Genomic DNA, 23,854 nt, shown 5'->3' on the forward strand with positions numbered 1-23,854 from the left:
GGGAGGGAAGAAGGAGGGGAAGGGATAGCCGGAGCTAGACTGACCCTACCTTAACAAGCAGCCGGCAATCAAACTATCACTTTTGGGGTGGGGGAAGAAAGGCGGGAATAGCGGGAGCTTGACTTACCCTACCTTAACAAGTAGCCGGCAATGAAACTATTGTTACTATATACTCCCTCGCTACTCCTATCTATTGAACTTTTCCCTCACAAATACATTGCTGCAAGTCCTGTCTAGGCTAGATATTTTTAGCACGCTATTTACATCCCAGTGGTTCTGGCAGATCAACAGACTCACAGATAATAATAGAACTAAATGAAAAATATGAGGTCAGCCACATAGCAACTCTACTGAAATCTGTGTTTAATTGTCTACTTATTGAGGAATATAGAGAGTGATTGAAGAATAATTTATATATGAAAAAGACATACCAGACACATGAACCAAATATCATAAATTTGTTAGTAAAAGGTAAGTTAATTGTAGATATAAATCCAGTTTTACTCCCCACTCAATTAGAAGGTCTTTAATTAAAGTTATTTAATATACAGTAATGTTTCTTACCTAAAACAACTGTAGTGCTTTTCTAAATAAAAGTTTTCATATCGAATTATATATTAACATATCCTGCTGAATAATGAGAGTTGCTCTGATTATTTCTTCTAAGTTACAGAAGGACTGACAATTCTCACCGAGTTTAATTCTGCGGTTTTCATCCTTAACGAAGCTGTATGGTTCAGTATATTCCTCAGGGACCTGAAGTGGAGCGTGAACACTTTGGAATGGTAAGTACAGGAACATGGGATCGTCAGGATTCCTGGACGACAGTAGGTTTTCGACGTAAGAAGTGAAGAGGAACTGTGTAAGAGATCAGTGATTCTTAAAAAAAAAAAAAAACACGTCGTAGCAAAAACAGAATAAGCTTATATTCTTAATTACTTTCGAAAAGAGGATCCCAAATTGCCTCGAGTAAAGACACTGAAATCATATTCAATAAGACGGGAAATATTAACTAGATGTGAACCATACCACGGGCGGGGATAGAACCAGCGACCAGAGAGTCATAAAACTCCAGACCGACGCGCTAGCCACTGGGCCAGCTGGTTACAATAACATTAACCCAACTAGGTATATTATATACCATAGGATGGTTAGCATAGGCACAACTGTGACCACAAATGCAAGTTTTTACAGACGAATCTCCCGCCAGCGTAGCCGTGACTAACTCTAGCTTAAAGCCGTCATCATGACTCACACGTTTTATCCCCGCTCGTGGTATAGTTTGTTTGCAATCGTGTCATTACGATTTCGTGAGTCAGTTACTAAATGTCTCAGACATCGGTGGAATGCAATGAAAATGATATTTAAATGGATAGTAAATGGGGAGTGACAGTTATTATTAACACATCAGCCGTCTCCCACTAAGGCAGGGTGGCCCGATAAAGAAAAACTTTCATCATTCACTCCATCACTGTCTTACTAAAACCATGCTTACACTACAGTTATAAAACTGCAACAGTAACACCGTTCTTTGATATATTGGTGACACTGTTACCAATATATCAAGTGACAATTTATCATTTAAATAACTGATGAGAGTGACAGCTATCAGTAATCGCAGTAAACAACACCAGTTACCAGTCTCGTCTTATGATGCTGTGGACAACTTTCAGTGTATGAACTGCGACAGATGTATGTCACACTGAATATACACTGAGAGTTAACTTTTAACCCCACATTATGTAAAGTATTCTTGACTGACGGTGTTCGCCAGCATGCTAAAGAATATTTTAGACGGTTCAAAATTATTTAACAATTTATCAGGCTTAGTTTGATCTACGTTACATTATAAACTGAGTTAAAGGTTCAGAAAGATATTCACCGGGGAGTAGGTGCCGTTGTCTGTATCTTCAACATCTGTATTTCTCCTGAAGTCGTAACCGTAGCTCAATTTCTCTAAAACAATTATATTGTAATATTATATAATAATTAAAAAAATATATACGCTTTAATCATCCTAATTACAGTGTACCTTAATGTTTAACCTATGTTTGTTACTTATATTTAAAAATAAACTGAGTATTTTGTTTTTACTTAGTGAACACCACAAGACGCCCCTAATACTTAAACTAGTTGAATAAAAATCGAAATAAAATATTGGAACAAATCTCACCAAACATAAATATTTGAAATTAAAAAAACCCAGCTTTCGGTAGCTGCTATCTCTCGGTAATACTTCCTGACTTAATATATTACTTTGGCAGAGAATGACACGTCGGACTTTTTAAATTTTAATTTTTGTGCTTGCGAGTAAAGAAGTAGACTTACTGTCACCGCAGATTACATCCTCGAAGTAACGTGGTGAACAAATACGGCTGTAGTAGTCCTCTCCAGCTTGGTAGTAACCATAGAAGGTGTCGAAGCCTCGCAGGGTCGGGGTGTACTGCCACGAGCAGAAACCAAGATGCCACCTGGAATCCAGCAACACTGTGACCCACCAGCAGCATGTGTATAACTTTTGTCTAGTCTATGTATATGTAGGAAGATTAAATGTACTCTTCAATGATTAGAACATACGAAAGAAGGTGGCCCGAGGCCTGGTGGCAAAAGTTCTTGCTTCACACGGTGAGTGTCCGGGTTCGATTCCCGGAGAGGGTAGAAACATTAGGAGTGTTTCCATATACGGTTGTCTATGCTCACCTATCAGTAAAATGGATACCTGGGTGTTAGTCGACTGGCATGGTCGCATCCCGGGACAAAACTGACCTAATTTCCGGGAAATGCTCTGCATAACAAAAGGCTTTCTATATAGTAGTATGTCATTGATGTCAGGTATGGTCTGTATACCTTGTACATGTACTTGTAGAAATAAAGATATTATTATTATTATTATTATTATTATTATTATTATTATTATTATTATTATTATTATTATTAAGGAGCACTGCAGCAGGCCTACTGGCCCATGCAAGTCAGGTCCATCTCACACCCATCCACATTTACTCATGTATTTATCTAAACTATTTTTAATACTATGCAATGTTTTAGCTTCAGTGACGGTACTCGGGAGTTTTAAACACTCATCCACAACCCTATTACCAAACTAATGCTTTCTTATACCTGTTAAGAATCTAAGTTTTACAAACTTGAATCCATTGCTGCGAGTCTTGTCTTCGTTAGATAATTTTAGCACAAACCATACCACGGGTGGGGTTTGATCCCGCTGGTCCAGTGGCTAACGCGACGGTCTGGAGTTTTGAGTCTCTCTGACCGCAGGATCAAACCCCACCCGTTTGCAATCGTGCCATTACGATTTCGTGAGTCAATTTTAGAACGTTACATTCCCTTTATTTATTCCTGTTTTCTATTTATACATCACAGTCATATTCCTGTTTTCCATTTATACACCTCACTCATATCCCCCCATAATTCTACGCCTTTCTAGAGAGTGCAGATTCTGGCCTCAGTCTTTCCCCATAGGGAAGATATCTGATACATGGGATCAATTTTGTCATTTTACCGTGTACTTTTTCATGAACATTTATATCCGTTCTGTAATACGGCGCCCAGAACTGCGCAGCATAATCTAAATGAGGCCTTAACAGAGATAAATAGAGTTGAAGAATAACCTGCGGACTCCTGTTAATTATACTTCTTGATATGAAGCCAAGAATTCTACTTGCTTTATACCGAATACTTACTCACTGTAGTCTCAGCCTTAGATTACTGCTAACCACAACTCCCAAATCTTTTTCGCAATCATAGATATTAAGATCTACATTATTTAGTTTATGAGTGTCATGGTTATTTACTTTTCCAACCCTTAGAACTTTGCATTTGTCTATGTTAAGCTGCATCTGCCACTTCACCGACCACTGCACCAGTCTATTCAGATCTTGGAGCATTCTAGTGTCCTCGTCAGAATGAATTCGACTGCTTATTTTGGTGTCATCGGCAAACTTACTTTATGTCGCTGTTTATACTCTCATCTATATCGTTCATGTAAATTGTGACCAACAAAGGGCTCAAATCCCTGTGTACATTGCTTGTGATAAGTTCCCACTCGTCACAAACTTTCTGTTGCCTATCTGTTCGCCACACCTCTATCAAGGAAAAAAATTCTCTTATTCCGTGTACCTCTACTTTCCTCAATAGTCTCCGATGTGGAATTCTATCAAAAGCCTTACTGAAGTCCATACACACAATATCATATTCATTACCATGATCTACCTCCTCAAATACCTTAGTGAAGTAAGTTAATAAATTCGTAAGACAGGAAAGCTCCTTAGTTAAACCATGCTGAGATTCATTATGTCTTTCAAGATGGCTACAAATTGCCTCGGCAATTAAAGATTCCATCAATTTATTGGACTGTAGTTTGAAGGTAAGGACTTGTCTCCTTAGTAGACAGGCATCACATTTTCCATTTTCCACTTATCTGGCACTGTACCAGTTTGCAGAGATATGTTGAAAAGACTAGCCAAAGGTTTACTAAGTTCCACCTTAAATTCCTTTATAACCCTTGTGAAAAGTTCATCAGGGCCTGGGGATCTATTAGGTTTTAATTTGTCTATTTGTCTGAGAATCCTGTCACAAGTGACTTGGTTCGTGCATAACTTATTATCGTTCAGTTCAACGGAGTTTATTATTTCTGGAATTTCACTAGTTTTTTCTTGCATAAAACCTGAAAAAAAATAATTATTAAAAATTCTTCACATTTCCTTATCACTGTCAACTAAAAAATTACACCTACGCACGAAACCAGAAGACCACACTGCTGTAGGACTCAGTAAATGAGACTGAAGCACGAACCAGACAAAATTGATGTACGAACCAAGAAACACTAACTCACGAAACTATGCTAACAAACAAATTGAAGAACAATAAGGCATTTGCCAGATAAAATTAACTCTCACACGTAAACCAGACAACACTGGTAAATGGACCATAAACCGCACTAACTCACGAACTGGAAGACAACTTCACGAACCAGATAACACACAAGCAGAACCGAAACAACGATGACATATGAACCAGAACACAAGACTGAAGCACAAACTGGTTAACACTGATTCTGTAGCCAAACAAAGTTGACACAACACTGATACATGAACCAGACAACACTAATACATGAACCAGACAACACTGATACACAAACCAGACAACACTGACACGAACCAGACAAAAATGACACGAACCAGACAAAAATGACACGAAACAGACAAAAATGACACGAACCAGACAACTACACTGACTTATAAACTAGAAGACAACATTTATGCACCAAGAAGAAAAAAGACATTCAGATGCACGAACTAGATCACTCAGATGCACTAACTGGAAGACCCACACTCACGTACGACCCAGAAGATCACAAGCACATTATGATGTCACAGTTACTGAGATACTAACTTGCCGACGATGTGTGTGGAGTAACCGGCCGACTTCAGAGACTGTGGCAGTATGGTGAGATCCAGGTCCAGCCCTGAAGGCGACAGTGGCCAGATTACCAGATGCTGTGGAAGAAACTTTGTTTTTATCAAATTCTACGATTTGTTAGATCCACTGACTGGTACAGTATACGTTTCCGTGTTACTTAAGTGTACATATGTACTAACATACTGGTATCCAGTTTGTAGTTTCAGGGGTCGAGTCTCAGCTCTTGAGCCCTTCCCCTCAAGTGGCCACTACAGGGTTCAATCCTTTCATCATGAACCCCTGTCTTTAATCTGGGGATGGATCCTACCTCCACCACTTTGAACTTTTGAACTAGTATATGTTCCTGTTCACCCTGTCAGTACAATTCAGTATTTAGTTACCATGTCACCCCGGTTCTGTCCTCTAGTGTCATCAAGTTTAGCTCATTTATTTTTTTCTCAAAGTTTCTCTTCAGCTTCAGGAGAAATTTTCGTTCCAAACCTCTTCACATTTTGCACTTTCATGACAAGCTTGATCTGGTGTGGATTCCATGCTGCTGCAGCGTACTCCTATATGGGTCTTACATATGTTGTGTAGTGAATTATTCCTCGTTAAGATTCCTGAAGGCTAAGCTTAGGTTCCTCAGATGCCCATTTGTTATTCAAGTGTGTGGTTCAGGCATTGTGCTCGGTGCTAGCCTCAACCCGATGTCCTCCTCCTTGAGGTGTTTATCCCACAAGATTATGCGACGTTTCTGTTATTTTTTGTCTTCAATTTTCATTTCTTTTCAATTGTTGGGGTTAAATACCAATAGCCACTTGTCAGACCAGTCCTGCATCTTATGTATACTTTTGATATACCTCTGATGATTATCTAGAGTCTCACTACTATTGAAGCCCGGCTATGGGCAAGGCTCGTCTGGTGCTTGCCTGCTGAACCAGGCTGCTGCTGCTGGAGACCCGCTGTCTTACATATATGTTACAGCCTGGTTGATCTGGCATCTGGTGAAGATACTTGTCCAGTTTTCTCTTGAAGACTTCTACACTTGTCCCAGCTATGTTTCTGATATCTTCTGGTAAGATGTTGAACAGTATGGGGCCACGAATAGAGTGTTCCCTTATCGTACCCACTCTACCCTTGCTCCTCACTGGGTTTATTTTGCACTTCCTCTCACATCTCTCACTCCGGTACGTTTACATGGCAGTGTGCAGATTTAGGACCAGACCCTCGGGAACTTTCCAGGAATATATTATGTATATCTCTCTCTTCTGCTCTAGTGAATACATGTTCAAAACTTTAAGGCATTCCCAGCAATTTAAGTGTTTTACTGGCTCAATGTGTGCAATAAATGTTCCAGCTCTGATATTTCTCTTGCTTTTAAATAACACATACAGAGTCTCTTCGGATAGAATTTTCAGAGCGGCATGAAAAATTGATTTTAGGTGTGATATACAGTCCCCGAAACTTAGATAGGGACCAAGGGAGACTACTATGGGAGGAAAATGTTAAGGCCAAAAGGCACGATAATGTAGTAATTCTAGGGAACTTCAGCTTTAGTCAGATTGATTGGAATTTCTTGACTGGGAATTTAGAGTCTAACGATTTCTTAGAAGTAGTTCAGGATTGTTTTTTGAAGCAGCTTGTGACAGAACTTACAAGGGGAAATAACCTGCTTGATTTGGTTCTGGCAAACAAGGAAACCCTTGTTAATAATTTAGAAATTACAGAGGAATTCGGCGCAAGCGGTCATAAATCAATTACCTTTAGCATTGAATGGAAGTATGATAGTAGGGATAACTCAGTAACAGTCCCAGATTTTCGCTTAGCAGATTACAATGGGCTTAAAGAACACTTATCATCTGTTCACTGGGGTAACGAAGAGAGCTATCAATATGACAGTTTTCTGAACACTATACATACTGCCCGAAGAACATTTATCCCGTATAAAGAAATTAGATCGAATAGAAATGACCCAAAATGGATGAATAATAGGGTCAAATATCTTTTAGAGCAGAAGAATGGCATTTATAGGCGTATCAAAAGAGGTGAGGGTCATCTTATGAATCAGTATATTGACATTAAGAGGGATGTTAAAAAGGGGATAAGAAAAGCTAAACGTGACTATGAAATTAAAGTTGCTAAGGATTCTAAAACTAACCCAAAGAGTTTTTTCCAGGTCTGTAGAACAAAAGTCAGAGATAAGATAGGTCCCCTTAAAAATAACTATGGGCATCTTACTGACAAAGAGAATGAAATGTGCTCGATTTTTAATTATTATTTTCTCTCGTTTTTTCCCAGGAAGACCCTAATAATATCCCAATAATTAGGTTTTTCAGTGGGCCTGAAGAAGATAAATTATGTAATATCACAGTCACTAGCAAAATAGTTATCAAACAGATAGACCGTTTGAAGCATTATAAATAAGTCACCGGGTCCTGATTAGCTTTTTTCAAGGGTTCTTAAGGAATGCAAAATGGAACTCTGTGAACCATTAACTAATATTTTTAATTTATCTCTTCAAACAGGTGTAGTGTCTGATATGTGGAAGATGGCTAATGTAATTCCTATTTTTAAAACAGGGGACAAGTCGTTACCGTCAAATTACCGCCCAATAAGCCTGACCTCAATTGTAGGCAAATTACTAGAGTCAATTATAGCTGAGATTATAAGAAGCCATCTCGATAGGCAGAATTTGATTAATGATACTCAATATGGTTTCATCAGGGGCCGTTCCTGCCTAACTAATCTATTAACTTTCTTTAGTAAAGCTTTTGAGGCCGTTGATCATGATAAAGAATTCGATATTGTTTATTTAGATTTTAGTAAGGCTTTTGATAGAGTACCACATCAGAGACTGTTGAAGAAAGTGGCAGCTCATGGCATTGGGGGAAAAATGCTGTCATGGGCCGAGTCATGGCTCGCTAATAGGAAGCAGAGAGTGTGCATAAATGGGGTTAAATCTGAGTGGGGGATCTGTAATAAGTGGTGTTTTGCAGGGATCAGTTTTAGGTCCATTGTTGTTTATAATATATATAAATGACCTTGACAAGGGAATTACTAGTGACGTAAGCAAATTTGCTGATGACACGGAAATAGGTAGGATAATCGATTCAGACGTTGATGTCTCGGAACTTCAGGAGGATTTAGACAAACTCAGTTCGTGGTCAGAAAAGTGGCAGATGCAGTTCATTGCAGATAACTGTAAAGTTCTAAAACTCGGAAATGTCCATAACCCTAGCACAAACCAGCTTAATAATGTTGAACTTAGCCGTATAGAATGCGAAAAAGATTTGGGGGATATGGTAAGCAGCAACCTTAAACCAAGTTAAACCAAGACAGCAATGCCTAAGCATGCGTAATAAGGAAAATAGATTGCTGGGATTTATATCAAGAAGTGTAAGCAACAGAAGTCCAGAGGTCATACTGCAGCTTTATACATCATTAGTAAGGCCTCAACTAGATTATGAAGCTCAGTTCTGGTCTCCATATTACAGAATGGACATAAATTCGTTAGAAAACATTCAGCGACGAATGACAAAATTAATTCATTACATTAGAAATCTTCCTTATGAAGAAAGACTGAAGACTCTTAAATTACATTCACTTGTTAGACGAAGAATGAGGGGAGACATGATCGAAGTGTATAAGTGGAAGATAGGTATTAATAAAGGTGATATTAATAAGGTCTTGAGGATGTCTCTCCAAGAGAGAACCCGCAATAATGGATTCAAATTAGACAAGTTTAGATTTAGAAAGGACATAGGAAAGTATTGGTTTGGAAATAGGGTAGTTGATGAGTGGAACAGTCTACCTAGTTGGGTTATTATTGAGGCTAAGACCTTGGATAGTTTCAAATTTAGGTTGGATAACTACATGAGTGAGAAGGGTTTGATTTGAGTGGGACTTGCACTTGAGTTAATAGAATTATCAAAGCTTGTTCCTTGAGTAGAACTGAAAATTGAGTTGGGCAAATATTCTCTTAGTGGGATGGATTGTGAAGGACTTGCCTAGTATGGGCCAACAGGCCTGCTGCAGTGCTACTCCTTTCTTATGTTCTTATGTTCTTACGTTTTAACAGGGCCATCAACACCGAGCAATATGCCAAATGAGGGATCAGTAGCGATCTGAATATTGTCATCACTGGCATATTTCCCTTGTTTTGAAGGTTCTCAATACCTTCCTGGCCCTCATGATCTTTGTCTTATTATGTTTTTTTTAAAAGAAAGGTTGGGTCTTCTATGTGTTCCCAAGTTCTCCTATATGGTGATCATGATATAGTTTTGGGTGATGTTGTGTTGGGTTTTTGGTAATCATGTCTTTTTTAAGGCTCATGATATAGCTTTGGATGTTCTTGTAATAGATTTTGGTGTTCATGTCTTAGGTTAGGTGTTCATGTCTTAGATACTGGTGGTTCTGCATTTAGTGTTCATGTCATATCTTAGTTTTTGGCAATATTGGTGTTTATGTGTTAGGTTTTTGTGTTAATGTACGAGTTTTATGTGCTTGTGTTATTTTATTGTTCATGTTTTGTCTCAGGTTTTGTTTCATGCTTTTTTTTTGTGGTCATGTCTTTAGTTTTTTTGGCAGTTTTGTGTTTTTTTTTTGTGTTCACATCTTAGTTTTGGTGGTCATGTCTTAGGTATTGGTGGTCATGTCTTAGGTATTGGCGGTCATGTCTTAGGTATTGGTGGTCATGTCTTAGGTATTGGCGATGTCTTAGGTATTGGTGGTCATGTCTTAGGTATTAATGGTCATGTCTTAGGTATTGGTGGTCATGTCTTAGGTATTAATGGTCATGTCTTAGGTATTGGTGGTCATGTCTTAGGTATTGGCGATGTCTCAGGTATTGGTGGTCATGTCTTAATTGGTGATAATGTGTTAGTTTTTTGACTTCATGGTTTTGGTGGTCATTTATGATGGGGACAATCATGTCTTATTTTTCAATGTTCACGTTTCATTTTTTGGCATTCATGATATAGTTATGGGAATTATTGTGTTAGTTTTTGGCGTTCATGATATAGTTATGGGAATTATTGTGTTAGTTTTTGGCGTTCATGAGACAGTTATGGGAATTATTGTGTTAGTTTTTGGCGTTCATGATATAGTTATGGGAATTATTGTGTTAGTTTTTGGCGTTCATGAGACAGTTATGGGAATTATTGTGTTAGTTTTTGGCGTTCATGAGACAGTTATGGGAATTATTATGTTAGTTTTTGGCGTTCATGATATAGTTATGGGAATTATTGTGTTAGTTTTTGGCGTTCATGAGACAGTTATGGGAATTATTGTGTTAGTTTTTGGCGTTCATGAGACAGTTATGGGAATTATTGTGTTAGTTTTTGGCGTTCATGAGACAGTTATGGGAATTATTGTGTTAGTTTTTGGCGTTCATGAGACAGTTATGGGAATTATTGTGTTAGTTTTTGGCGTTCATGAGACAGTTATGGGAATTATTGTGTTAGTTTTTGGCGTTCATGATATAGTTATGGGAATTATTGTGTTAGTTTTTGGCGTTCATGAGACAGTTATGGGAATTATTGTGTTAGTTTTTGGCGTTCATGAGACAGTTATGGGAATTATTGTGTTAGTTTTTGGCGTTCATGAGACAGTTATGGGAATTATTGTGTTAGTTTTTGGCGTTCATGAGACAGTTGTTGGTGTTTCTATGTTAGTATTTGGTGTTCATGTCTTAGGTTATGCTGTTCATGTCTTAGGTATTTATGGTTCTGTATTTAGTGTTCATGTCATGTCTTAGCTTTTATGCTTGTGCTTTGTCAACCATGTATTAGTTTTTTTTGGCAAACACGTCTTAGTTGGTAATGATGGATTAGTTTTTCTGTTCATGTTTTTGGTGGTCATGTCTCTAATTTTTTTTTTTTGCGGGGGGGGGGGGGGGGGGGGGTAAAGATTTCATATTTTCGGGTAATCATGTGTTAGTTTTTGGTGGTTATATTGGTGTTCATGTTGTAATTATGGGTGTTGATGTGTTAGTTTTTGGTGTTCCTGTCTTAGGTTATGGTGTTCATGACTTAGATTTTAGTGTTAGTTTTAGTGTTCTAAGTTTTAGTGTTCTTAGCTTTAGTTTTCTTAGTTTTAGTGTTCTTAGTTTTAATGTTCTTAGTTTTAGTGTTCTAAGTTTTAGTGTTCTTAGTTTTAATGTTCTTAGTTTTAGTGTTCTTAGTTTTAGTGTTCTTAGTTTCAGTGTTCTTAGTTTTAGTGTTCTTAATTTTAATGTTCTTAGTTTTAGTGTTCTAAGTTTTAGTGTTCTTAGTTTTAGTGTTCTTAGTTTTAATGTTCTTAGTTTTAGTGTTCTAAGTTTTAATGTTCTTAGTTTTAATGTTCTTAGTTTTAGTGTTCTTAGTTTTAGTGTTCTTTGTTTTAGTGTTCTTAGTTTTAATGTTCTTAGCTTTAGTGTTCTAAGTTTTAGTGTTCTTGGTTTTAATGTTCTTAGTTTTAATGTTCTTAGTTTTAGTGTTCTTAGTTTTACTGTTCTTAGTTTTAATGTTCTTAGTTTTAGTGTTCTTAGTTTTAGTGTTCTTAGTTTTAATGTTCTTAGTTTTAGTGTTCTAAGTTTTAGTGTTCTTAGTTTTAATGTTCTTAGTTTTAGTGTTCTTAGTTTTAGTGTTCTTAGTTTTAGTGTTCTTAGTTTTAGTGTTCTTAATTTTAATGTTCTTAGTTTTAGTGTTCTAAGTTTTAGTGTTCTTAGTTTTAGTGTTCTTAGTTTTAATGTTCTTAGTTTTAGTGTTCTAAGTTTTAGTGTTCTTAGTTTTAATGTTCTTAGTTTTAGTGTTCTTAGTTTTAGTGTTCTTTGTTTTAGTGTTCTTAGTTTTAATGTTCTTAGTTTTAGTGTTCTAAGTTTTAGTGTTCTTAGTTTTAATGTTCTTAGTTTTAATGTTCTTAGTTTTAGCGTTCTTAGTTTTACTGTTCTTAGTTTTAATGTTCTTAGTTTTAGTGTTCTAAGTTTTAGTGTTCTTAGTTTTAATGTTCTTAGTTTTAATGTTCTTAGTTTTAGTGTTCTAAGTTTTAGTGTTCTTAGTTTTAATGTTCTTAGTTTTAGTGTTCTTAGTTTTAGTGTTCTTAGTTTTAGTGTTCTTAGTTTTAGCGTTCTAAGTTTTAATGTTCTTAGTTTTAGTGTTCTAAGTTTTAGTGTTCTTAGTTTTAGTGTTCTTAGTTTTAGTGTTCTTAGTTTTAGTGTTCTTAGTTTTAATGTTCTTAGTTTTAGTGTTCTAAGTTTTAGTGTTCTTAGTTTTAATGTTCTTAGTTTTTGTGTTCTTAGTTTTAATGTTCTTAGTTTTAGTGTTCTTAGTTTTAGTGTTCTTAGTTTTAATGTTCTTAGTTTTAGTGTTCTTAGTTTTAGTGTTCTTAGTTTTAGTGTTCTAAGTTTTAGTGTTATTAGTTTTAGTGTTCTTAGTTTTAATGTTCTTAGTTTTAGTGTTCTTAGTTTTAGTGTTCTTAGTTTTAATGTTCTTAGTTTTAGTGTTCTTAATTTTAATGTTCTTAGTTTTAGTGTTCTTAGTTTTAGTGTTCTTAGTTTTAGTGTTCTTAGTTTTAATGTTCTTAGTTTTAGTGTTATTAGTTTTAGTGTTCTTAGTTTTAATGTTCTTAGTTTTAGTGTTCTTAGTTTTAGTGTTCTTAGTTTTAATGTTCTTAGTTTTAGTGTTCTTAATTTTAATGTTCTTAGTTTTAGTGTTCTTAGTTTTAGTGTTCTTAGTTTTAGTGTTCTTAGTTTTAATGTTCTTAGTTTTAGTGTTCTTAGTTTTAGTGTTCTTAGTTTTAGTGTTCTTAGTTTTAGTGTTCTTAGTTTTAATGTTCTTAGTTTTAGTGTTCTTAGTTTTAGTGTTCTTAGTTTTAGTGTTCTTAGTTTTAATGTTCTTAGTTTTAGTTTTCTTGGTTTTAGTGTTCTTAGTTTTATTGTTCTTAGTTTTAGTGTTCTTGGTTTTAGTGTTCTTGGTTTTAGTGAGTGTATATGGTGTATATTAGTGAGTGTATATGGTGTATATTAGTGAGTGTAGTTTGTCAGCAATGAGATCTTATTAGTCTATGACTTGCGGTCATTAGGTATCTCATTAGGAATTCCCTTGGGAATTAGCAGGTAGTGATGTGTGTGTGTGTGTTTGTGTGTGTGTGTGTGTGTGTGTGTGTGTGTGTGTGTGTGTGTGTGTGTGTGTGTGTGTGTGTGTGTGTGTGTGTGTGTGTGTGTGTGCACTCACCTAATTGTGGTTGCAAGGGTTGAGTCATAGCTCCTGACCCTGCCTCTTCACTGGTGGCTACTAGTCACTCTTCCTGCTCCTTGAGCTTTATCATACCTCTTTGTGATGGAAAAGTTCATTAAGAGTGGAAGACCGAATTACTAGTGAGGGAAGTATGACTAGTAGTATGTCTGTTCAGAAAGAAGGCAAGAAGGGACTCTTCTGCATGGAGCAGTCACTTGACTTACTGCTCTTATCAAGTCTTTAAGTATTGAACTTCAGTCATGAATATTTAATGCTTAGTTTAGTTTTCTAAATTTATTAGACAAGAGTTACACTCTTGTTAGGATTTTTAACTTTTGTCTGGACTTGGACATAATTATGGCATAAGGTAATATTAGTCATCACCATTTCTTTTAAAGGCCTTCAGCCTATCATGTGAATGACTCCTTATCACAGACACCACATTTGGAAATGTGGTGTCTGTTATCATTCCTGTGACCTTGGTTTCTGTGAGAGTTGTGATGTCTGGTGATGCCTCTGTGTTTCTTTCATGCCACTCCACCCACTTATTCATTATTCCATCAGGGTCGGTGTACCATATCTTCAGTTACCTCTCCATCACTGCATTCTGTGGGGTTTGTGGGGCTATGGGAGTGGGGGCCTGGCTGGGTGGTATGGTACTCTACAGTGTAGTGTACAGTGGGGACTGTGGGTGTGAAGTACAATTTGTGTTGGGATAGTATGTTTGGCTGCAGGGTTGAGTGTGCTTCTGTGGGTGTTTGTGCTTGTTGTTCTCCTCGACTTCGGTTGTCCTCCACTGACTCTAGCCTTGTCTCTTTCTTTCATCATTCGTCTCTCTGTTGTTGCTCTGTATTCGTTCTGTTGCAGTCTAGGAACACCCTCTCATACTTCATTGATTTGTTTAGCCATAGTTTCTCCTGCAGGATCCTGTTGCTCACCGTTTCTGTCTAGACAATCAGTTTGGCCGGCCGATTTCTACCCTTCGAATACGCTCCCTATTATCCGAAAATGTATTAACTCATTCATATTCTCTCCTGTTTTCTTGATGACATTCTCATTCTCTTGTTTTTCTTCCTGCTGTATTTCATTGTGTCCCCCCTTCCCTTCACTCTGCTGTAGCACATGAATAAAGACTGACATCTCCCTCTCTTCCTACCATTGTTTTTTCTTCCTCATCTCTGGATCCCATTTATACACAGTCATCACCTTTTTTATTATTTTCTGTACCACCTGGTGGCCTGGTTGTGCCTCAGCATTGGGCCTGTCTCCTTCTCCAGCTACAACCCCCCCCTTCACATACTGTAGTCCCTGTGCTCAACAACATACTCCTCTCATTCCTCGATTTTGTCTGGTGGCCTTTTTGAGCCTCAATATAATTCTTGTCTCCTTTCTTTCCTTTTGACCCCTCGTTTTATGTTGGTGTACCTGCTCCAGATGCCATTGTCTCTCTGGTTATTGGCCTTGCATTTCGCTTCTCTTCATTTTCTAGGGCCCATATCTTGGCTTGTGCAGTTTCAACTCGTGACTCCCATTTCTTTCTCTCTGCCTTCATCATCCTCTCTGTTTTCACTCTAAGTTCACCTAATTTGGTTTCCCACTCTTGACCCAATTTATTCCATATCTCTTCCATTTATTCTTTCTACCCAGGCCCAACTTCCTAATGTCCCCTGAGTCATTGTCTTGCTCTCTGAGGCTACATTTTCTATTCATATGTATACTCACCTAATTGTGATTGCAGGGGTCGAGTCATAGCCTCTGGCCCTGCCTCTTCACTGGTCGCTACTAGGTCACTACCCCCCTGCTCCGTGAGCTTTACCATATCTCTTCTTAAAGCTATATATTAATCCTGCCTCCATGACCTCCCTTTTCAGACTATTTCACTTCTTGACAACTCTGTGACTGAAGAAACACTTCCTAACATCCCTGTAACTCATCTGACTCTTCAGCTTCCAATTATAATCCCTTGTTTGTGTGTCCCATCTATGAAACAACCTGTTTCTGTCCATCATATTGATTAATCTCAGTATTTTATACGTTATCATGTCCTCCTTGTCCCTCCTCTCTTCGAGAGTTGCTAGATCGATCTCATTTAATCTCTCCTCATAGGACATGCCCCCTAACTGTGATGCTAGTCTTATTGCAAACCTTTGCACTTTATCTAATTTCTTGACATGCATTACCAGATATGGGTTCCAAACTGGTGCTGCATACTCCTATATGGGTCTGATGTACACAGTATACAGAGTCCTGAACGACTCCTTACTGAGATGTCAGAATGTTGTTCTTAGGTTTGCTAGTTGCCTGTATGCTTCAGCAGTTAATTGGTTGATGCATGCCTCAGGAGATGTGTTTGGTGTTATACTCACCCCAAGATCCTTTTCCTTGAGTGAGGTTTGTATTCTTTGGCCCCCCTTGACTGCACTCTGTCTCTTGCTTCTTCTCTCTCTCTCCAGCTCTTCAAAATCCCATTGATTTTTGATGAGTAATGCCACTCCTCCACCTTCTCAGTTCCCTCTGTCTTTCCTCAGGGTCTGATATCTGGTAGGAAAGATGGCATCTGTTATCATTCCTGTGAGCTCGTTTTTTGTGAGAGTTATGATGTTCAGTGATGCTTCCATGTGCCACTCCTCCCACTTATTCGCTGTTCAATCAGCTTTGGTGTACCATATCTTCAGTTTCCTATCTAACAGCGCGTTCTGGGGGGTCTCTGGGGATTGGGAGACCTAGCAGAGTGATGTGGGATTCCAGTGCATAGTGAGGAGTGGGGGCTGTGAGTGTGAATTATGGTTTATTTTGGGATAGTGTATTTGGCAATGGGGTTCTGAGGGTGGTTCTGTGTGTTTTTGTGCTTCTTGCTCTGTTCAGCTATGGGTGTTCTCTGTTGACTCTATCATTGTCTCTATTTCTAGCCGTTTCATTTTTGTGTCCTCTCCCTCAGCTGCTCTTGTCCTTTTCTCGTTCTTTCGCCATCTAGGAACACCCACTTGTATGTTAATTGTTCCTTCAGCTGTGGTTCCTCTTGCAGGATCATATTCCATACCATCTCTATCTTAAAAATCTGTTTGACTGACCAATTTTTCCTCTTCAAGTACCCCTTTATTGTCTGAAAGTTTCTTATCTTGGTCATGTCCTTCTAGCATATTTCTTGGATGATGTTTTAAATCTCTTGAAAATTTGTCTGCCTTTGCTCTGCTAAAGTCCATGAATAAAGACTGACCTCTCCCCCTCCTCCTCCCATTGCCTTTCCCTCTGTGTCTCTGGATCCCATTTGTACATATCTATTGCCTTCCTTATTTTTCCTGTAGCTCTTGGTGGCTTCGTCTAGCCTATGAATGGGACCTGTCATTTTTTTTCTTCCTGCACCCCCTCATTTACTGCTCTCACTGCACCGCTCGCCCCTTTTGTTCCTCAGCCTTGCTTAGTGATCTGATAGAGCTTTAGCATAAGTCTTGTAACCTTCCTTTCCATTAGGCCCCCTGCTTCAGATGTCATGTCTCCTATGGGCACCGCCTCTGTAACTTGCTTCAGCAAACTTACCTCATCTTGTAGAGCTGGTATCTTGGCTTCTGCGGCTTCAGCTTGCTACTCCCATTTCTTCCTCTCTGACTCCATCCTCTTCTCCATTTTCACAGGAAGTTCGCCTAGTTTGCTTTCCCACTCATGTTCCATCCTTTTACACTGCTCTTCCAACCATTCTTCCTTTCCATGCATATCTTCTGATCCCCTGAGTCTTCAATTTCTACTCTGGGCCCCCATGTGTGTGTGTGTGAATGTGTGTTATTTGTGTGAACTCACCTAATTATGGCTGCAGGGGTCGAAACTCAGCTCCTGGCCATGCCTCTTCACTGATCGCTATGGGGTCCTCCCTCTCCCTGCTCAATGAAGCTTTATCATACCTCGTTTCTAAACGATGTATGGTTTCTGCCTCCACTTCACCACTTGCGAGACTATCTTACTTTCTGACGACTCTGTGACTGAAGAAATACTTCCTAACATCCCTGTGACTCATCTGAGTCTTCAGCTTTCAATTGTGACCCCTTGTTTCTGTGTCCCCTCTCTGGAACATCCTGTCTCTGTTCACCTTGTCTATTCCATGCAGTATTTTGTATGTTGTTATCATGTCTCCCTTGACCCTCCTGTTCTCCAGTGTCGTCAGTCCAATTTCCCTCAACCTTTCCTCGTAGGACGTTCCCTTTAGCTCTGGAACTAGCCTTGCTGCAAACCTTTGTACTTTCTCTAATTTCTTGATTTGCTTGACCAGATGTGGGTTCCAAACTGGTGCTGCATTCTCCAGTATGGGCCTGACGTACACGGTGTACAGTGTCTTGAACGATTCCTTACTAAGGTATAGGAACGATATTCTCAGGTTTGCCAGGCGCCCATATGCTAAACCAGTTAGCTGGTTGATGTGTGCCTCCGGAGACATGCTCGGTGTTATGGTCATCTCAAGATCTTTCTCCTTGAGTGAGGTTTGCAGCCTTTGTCCACCTAGCCTATACTCTGTCTGAGGTCTTCTTTGCCCCTCCCCAATCTTCATGACTTTGCATTTGGCAGGGTTGAATTCGAGAAGCCAGTTTCTGGTCCACGTGCCCAGCCTATTCATGTCTCTGTAGTCCTGCCTTCCTGTTTGTGTGTGTGTGTGTGTGTGTGTGTGTGTGTGTGTGTGTGTGTGTGTGTGTGTGTGTGTGTGTGTGTGTGTGTGTGTGTGTGTACTCGCCTAATTGTACTCACCTAGTTGTGTTTGCAGGGGTTGAGACTCAGCTACTGGCCATGCCTCTTCACTGATCGCTACTAGGTCCTCTGTCTTTCTGCTTCCCGAGCTTCGTCATACCTCGTCTTAAAGCTATGTATGTTTCCTGCCTCCGCTACATCATTTGCTAGGCTATTCCACTTCCTGACGACTCTGTGACTGAAGAAATACTTCCTAACATCCCTGTGACTTGTCTGAGTCTTCAGCTTTCAATTGTGACCCCTTGTTTCTGTGTCCCCCTCTCTGGAACATCCTGTCTCTGTCCACCTTGTCTATTCCACACAGTATTTTGTATGTTGTTGTCATGTCTTCCCTGACCCTCCTGTCCTCCAGTGTCGTCAGTCCGACTTCCCTTAACCTTTCTTCATAGGACATTCCCCTGAGCTCAAGAACTAGCCTTGTTACAAACCTTTGCACTTTCTCTAACTTCTTGACGTGTTTGTCCAAGTGTGGGTTCCAAACAGGTGCTGCATACTCCAGTATGGGCCTGATGTACACGGTGTACAGTGTCTTGAACGATTCCTTATTAAGGTATCGGAGAGCTATTCTCAGGTTTGCCAGGCGCCAATATGCTACAGCACTTATTTGGTTGAAGTGTGCCTCTGGAGACGTGCTCGGTGTTACGGTCACCCCAAGATCTTTCTCCTTGAGTGAGGTTTGCAGCCTTTGTCCACCTAGCCTATACTATGTCTGCGGTGTTCTTTGCCCTTCCCAAATGTTCATGACTTTGCATTTGGCAGGGTTGAAATCGAGAAGCCAGTTGGTGGACAACGTATCCAGCCTATCCGGGTCTCTTTCTAGTCCTGCCTGATCCTCATTCGATTTAATCCTTCTCATTATCCCTGCGAACAGGGATACTTCAGAGTCCATCCCTTCCACCATGTCATTCATATATATCAAAAATAGCACTGGTCCTAGGACTGACCCCTGTGGTACCCTGCTCGTCACTGGAGCCCACTGTGATACCTTATCACGTACCATGACCCGTCGTTGCCTCCCTGTCAGGTATTCTCTGATCCATTGCAGTGCCCTTCCTGTTATACGTGCCTGATCCTCCAGCTTCTGCACTAATCTCCTGTGAGGAATTGTGTCGAAGGCCTTCCTGCAGTCCTGGAAAATGCAATCAACCCACCCCTCTCTCTCGTTTCTTACTTCTGTTACCTTGTCATAAAATTTCAGAAGGTTTGTGACACAGGATTTGCTTTCCATGAATCCATGCTGGTTGTTGTTTATAATCGTGTTTCGTTCCAGGTGCTCCACCACTCTCCTCCTGATAATCTTCTCCATAGCGTGGCCACGCTAGCTGGAGATTCGTCTGTAAAAACTTGCATTTGTGGTCACAGAGGTGCCTGTGCTAACCTTCCTATGGTGAAGAAATATACCTAGTTGGATGAATCTTATTGTGGCTAACTGGTCTAGTGGCTAACGCAACGGGCTGGAGTTTTGAGACTCTATGACCGCGGGTTCAATCCCGGCCGGGGGTATGGTTTGTTTGCAATCGTGTCATTACGATTTCTTGAGTCATGGTTGGGTTCCTTCTGTGGATGGTACTGGAGGACGTTGTGTTTGTTCTTCCACCTGGGTCTGGTTTCTCCTGCTCCCCTCCTTCCTTGCCTCCCATTCCTCCTTGCAACGTTGCACCCTCTCTCTCAGTAACATCCCTCTCTCTTGTGTTCTGTCTCTGTCAAGGTACATGCTCCAGTACTCCGGTTTGTCCTGCAGGATCTGGTTTCGAGTTGCCCCTGCCTTGAAAATCATTTTGACAGTACATTTTTTCCTCTTGCAAACCACCCAATTCTCCGAAAATTTGTCGACTGGGTCATGTCGTCCTCTCCTATTACTTTCATGATGCTTTCAATCGGCTTTTTTCCTCATGTTTTCTTGCTTTGTAAATTTCCCCTTCTACTTCTTGGAGCCCATAGACAAAAACTGCCCTCTCCCTTTTGTCCTCTCACTGTACTTTCCTGAGCATCCTCTGATACAAATTAGTTCCTGCTAGTGTCACATTTCTTCCTTCTGTTTCTTCCCTATCCAATGTCCCTTTGCTTAGCTACTCCTGGACATGGTAATTGTCTGTTAGAGCCTCTGTGTAAACCATATCATGGGTAGGGTTTGAACCTGAGGTCAGAGAGTCTCAAAACTCTAGACCGTCACGTTAGCCACTGGGCCAACATTGGGCCAACACTGGCCCAGTGGCTAACATGACGGTCTAGAGTTTTAAGACTCTCTGACCACGTGTTCAATCTCCATCCATGGTATGGTTTGTTTGCAATCGAGTCATTACGATTTCGTGAGTCATACTCTGCATGTTGCTTAGCTCTTTCATTGTCTTTGGTCCCCTCATTTGAGCCTGCTGTTCTCTGTGTCTTTTCACGGGCCCCACGTGGGTCTGATAGTCATCTCATACGGTATAGCTCTTTTGTTCCCTACAGACCCCTCATCTGTGAGTGATGTAGCAGTTCTTAGTGTCGTGGCTGTACTGTCCTTTGGTTCTTTAGGCTGTTTCAGACCTTTCACTTCTTCTACTAAGCTCTGTATCTTAGCTTCTGCTGCTGAGACTTGTAACTCCCATTTCCTGTTTTCCTAAGCTATTCTCTCTTCCATTTTCTTGCTAAGCTCTTCCAGCCTTCTCTCCCACTCCTCCCTTCTTGTGATCTCTGCCTCTCAGTCTTCTCTCCCAGGTCCACTCCTTGCAGCTGTATCCACCAGTCCTCTGATTCTCAGTCCTGATTTTTGGTATCCCATTTTTCTTCCACAGAAGGAAGAGCTGTCTTCAACTTCCAACTGTGTCCCCTTGTTGCTGTGTCCCATCTCAGGAACATTATGTCTCTGTCCACCTTGTCAATTCCTCTCATTATTTTATATGTCGTTATCATATGTCCCTATCTCTCCCGTCCTCCAGTGTCGTCAGGTCGATTTCCCTTAACCTCTCCTCATAGGGCATACCCCTTAGCTCTCGGACTAGTCTTGTTGTGAAGCTTTGCACTTTCTCTAGTTTCTTTCTCTAGTTTCTGGAGTATGTGGCACCAAATATGGGCCTAACATACACAGTGTACAAGGTCCTGAACGATTCCTTATTAAGATAGCAGAATGCTGTTCTTAAGATTGCTAGGTGCCCATATGCTGCAGCAGTTAATTGATTGATGTGCACCTCAGGAGATGTGCCTGGTGTTATACTCACCCCAATATCTTTTTCTTTGAGTGAGGTTTGTAGTCTCTAGCCTCCTAGACTGTACTCCATCTGCAGTCTTCTTTGCCCTTCATCAATCTTCACGACTTTGTACTTGGTGGGGTTGAACTCCAGGAGCCAATTGCTGGACTAGGCCTGCAGCCTGTCCAGATCCCTTTGTAGTTCTGCCTGGTCCTCGACTGATTGAATTCTTTTCATCAACTTCACATCTGCAAACAGGGACACTTCGGAGTACATTCCTTCTGTCACGTTGTTCACAAATACCAGAAACAGCTCCGGTCCTAAGACTGACCCCTGTGGAATCCCGCTCGTCTCAGGCGCCCACTCTGACACCTCGCTATGTACCATGACACACTGCTGTCTTACTGACAGGTATTTCCTAATCCGTTGTAGTTCCTTCCTGTTATCCCTGCCTGGTCCTTCAGTTTTTGCAAGAACCTCTTGTGTGGAACTGTGTCAAACACTTTCTTGCAGTCCAAGAAAATGCAATCTACCCAACCCTCTCTCTCTTGTCTTACTGATGTCACCCTGTCAAAGAACTCCAGTAGGTTTGTGATACAGGATTTCCCGTCCCTGAAATCATGATAATCTTCTCCATGACTTTGCATGCTATACATGTCAGTGAGACTGATTTATAGTTTGGTACTTCTTGTCTGCCTCCTTTTTTAAAAATTGAGATACATTTGCTGTCTTCCATACCTCAGGTAATCTCCCTGTTTCGATAGATGTGTTGAGATGTAAAGATGTAGAGATGATGAAATGTAAAGATGTTATCCCGCCCCATCGTGTTTGAGGTGTCTAGCTCACTCAGAAGCCTCTTCACTTCTTCCTCCATTGTATGTATTGTGTCCAACACTTGGTGGTGTACCCTACCTCTCTGTCTTTCTGGAATCCCTTCTGTCTCCTCTGTGGCCACTTCTCTGAATCTCATGTTGAGCTCCTCACATACTTTGGTCGTTTCTAAGGGTCAGATTTGCTGCTGTGTCATTTTCATTTTGTCGTTGGGCCTCCCTTCTTACCTGTGCGTAGTCATTTCTGGCTCTATGACTGCTCTCTTTATTCTCCTGGGTCCTTTGCATTCTATACTTCTTCCAGTCTCTAGCACACTTGGTTTTGGCCTCCCTGCACCTTTGGGTGAACCACTGGCTCATCCTGGCTTTTTCATTATTCTTGTTACCCTTGGTTACAAACCTCTCATCAGCTTCTTTGCATATTGTTGTCACATATTCCATCATCTCGTTTACTGACTTCCTTGCCAGTTCTCTGTCCCACATAGTCACCCTTCTTGTAGTTTGGCTTCATTCGTCAGGCTCTTCCTGCTCCCCCATCCACTTGCAACTCTACTGTGTATTCGAATCTTAAAACCACATGATTGCTGGCCCCAAGGGGTCTTTCATATGTGATGTCCTCAATGTCTGTACTACTCGCTGGTTCATCCTCTTCTCTCTCTCTGGTAGGCAGTGTCCCTTACGTGTTGGTACATGAAGTTTTCCAGTACCATTTTCATCATCTTAGCCCTCCACGTTTCTTGCCCCCCCCATGTGGCTCCAAGTTTTCCCAATAGATTTCCTTGTGGTTGAAGTCACCCATTATCAGTAGCTTTGCCCTGCTTCCATGAGCCCTTCTTGCCACTTCAGCTAGTGTGTCAACCATCGCTCTATTATTCTCATCATACTCTTGCCTTGGCCTCCTGCTGTTCTGTGGTGGGTTATACATCACTGCAATTACCACCTTGGGACCTCCTGACTGAAGTGTTCCTACTATGTAATCTCTTGCTTCTCCACTGTCTCCTTTCTCCAGCTTATCAAAATCCCATCAGTTTTTGACCAGCAGTGCCACGGTGTGTGAGTGTGTGTGTATGTGTGTGTATGTGTGTGTATGTGTGTGTATGTGTGTGTGTGTGTAATGAAGTCGTTTCTGTCTCTGTTTGAGTGCATTTATCTCATGCAAATTATATGGGATGAGATGTTGCTCCTGGTTTCTTCCCAGGTCATTCTATCTTAGCTCCGAGGTTTGTTCTGTCTCTCATCTTTTGTTCCTTCATTTATCTATCTCCGACTTTTATTAAATACAACATAACATCTTTACATATGTGGCTCAGTTTCATGTACAAGTAATAGTTTACATAGATTAGGTTCGATTAAACTATTTTATATTAAGTATTAAGTAACTGTTTTGCATGATGGTAGGATTGCTGGTTTCTTTTTCTGTCTTATAAACACGCTAGATAACAGGGATATCTTGCTACTCCTACTTACACTTTGGTCACACTTCACAGACACG

The 23,854-nt window shown here is 40.1% G+C and overlaps 1 protein-coding gene across 1 annotated transcript in view; it reads right to left on the reverse strand.

Annotated features, from left to right (window-relative positions):
• LOC128700419 (arylsulfatase B) overlaps positions 1-23,854 on the reverse strand; it is a gene marked incomplete at its 3' end in the record, with an annotated part of 128,297 nt that overhangs the window by 60,282 nt on the left and 44,161 nt on the right. Inside the window, 4 exon segments of the mRNA XM_070079909.1 lie at positions 693-858; positions 1,883-1,956; positions 2,329-2,471; positions 5,413-5,516. Coding sequence (XP_069936010.1) covers positions 693-858; positions 1,883-1,956; positions 2,329-2,471; positions 5,413-5,516 — 487 coding nt within the window.

This window comes from Cherax quadricarinatus, unplaced genomic scaffold, assembly GCF_038502225.1.
Source record: "Cherax quadricarinatus isolate ZL_2023a unplaced genomic scaffold, ASM3850222v1 Contig41, whole genome shotgun sequence".
NCBI classification, from domain to species: Eukaryota; Metazoa; Arthropoda; class Malacostraca; order Decapoda; family Parastacidae; genus Cherax; species Cherax quadricarinatus.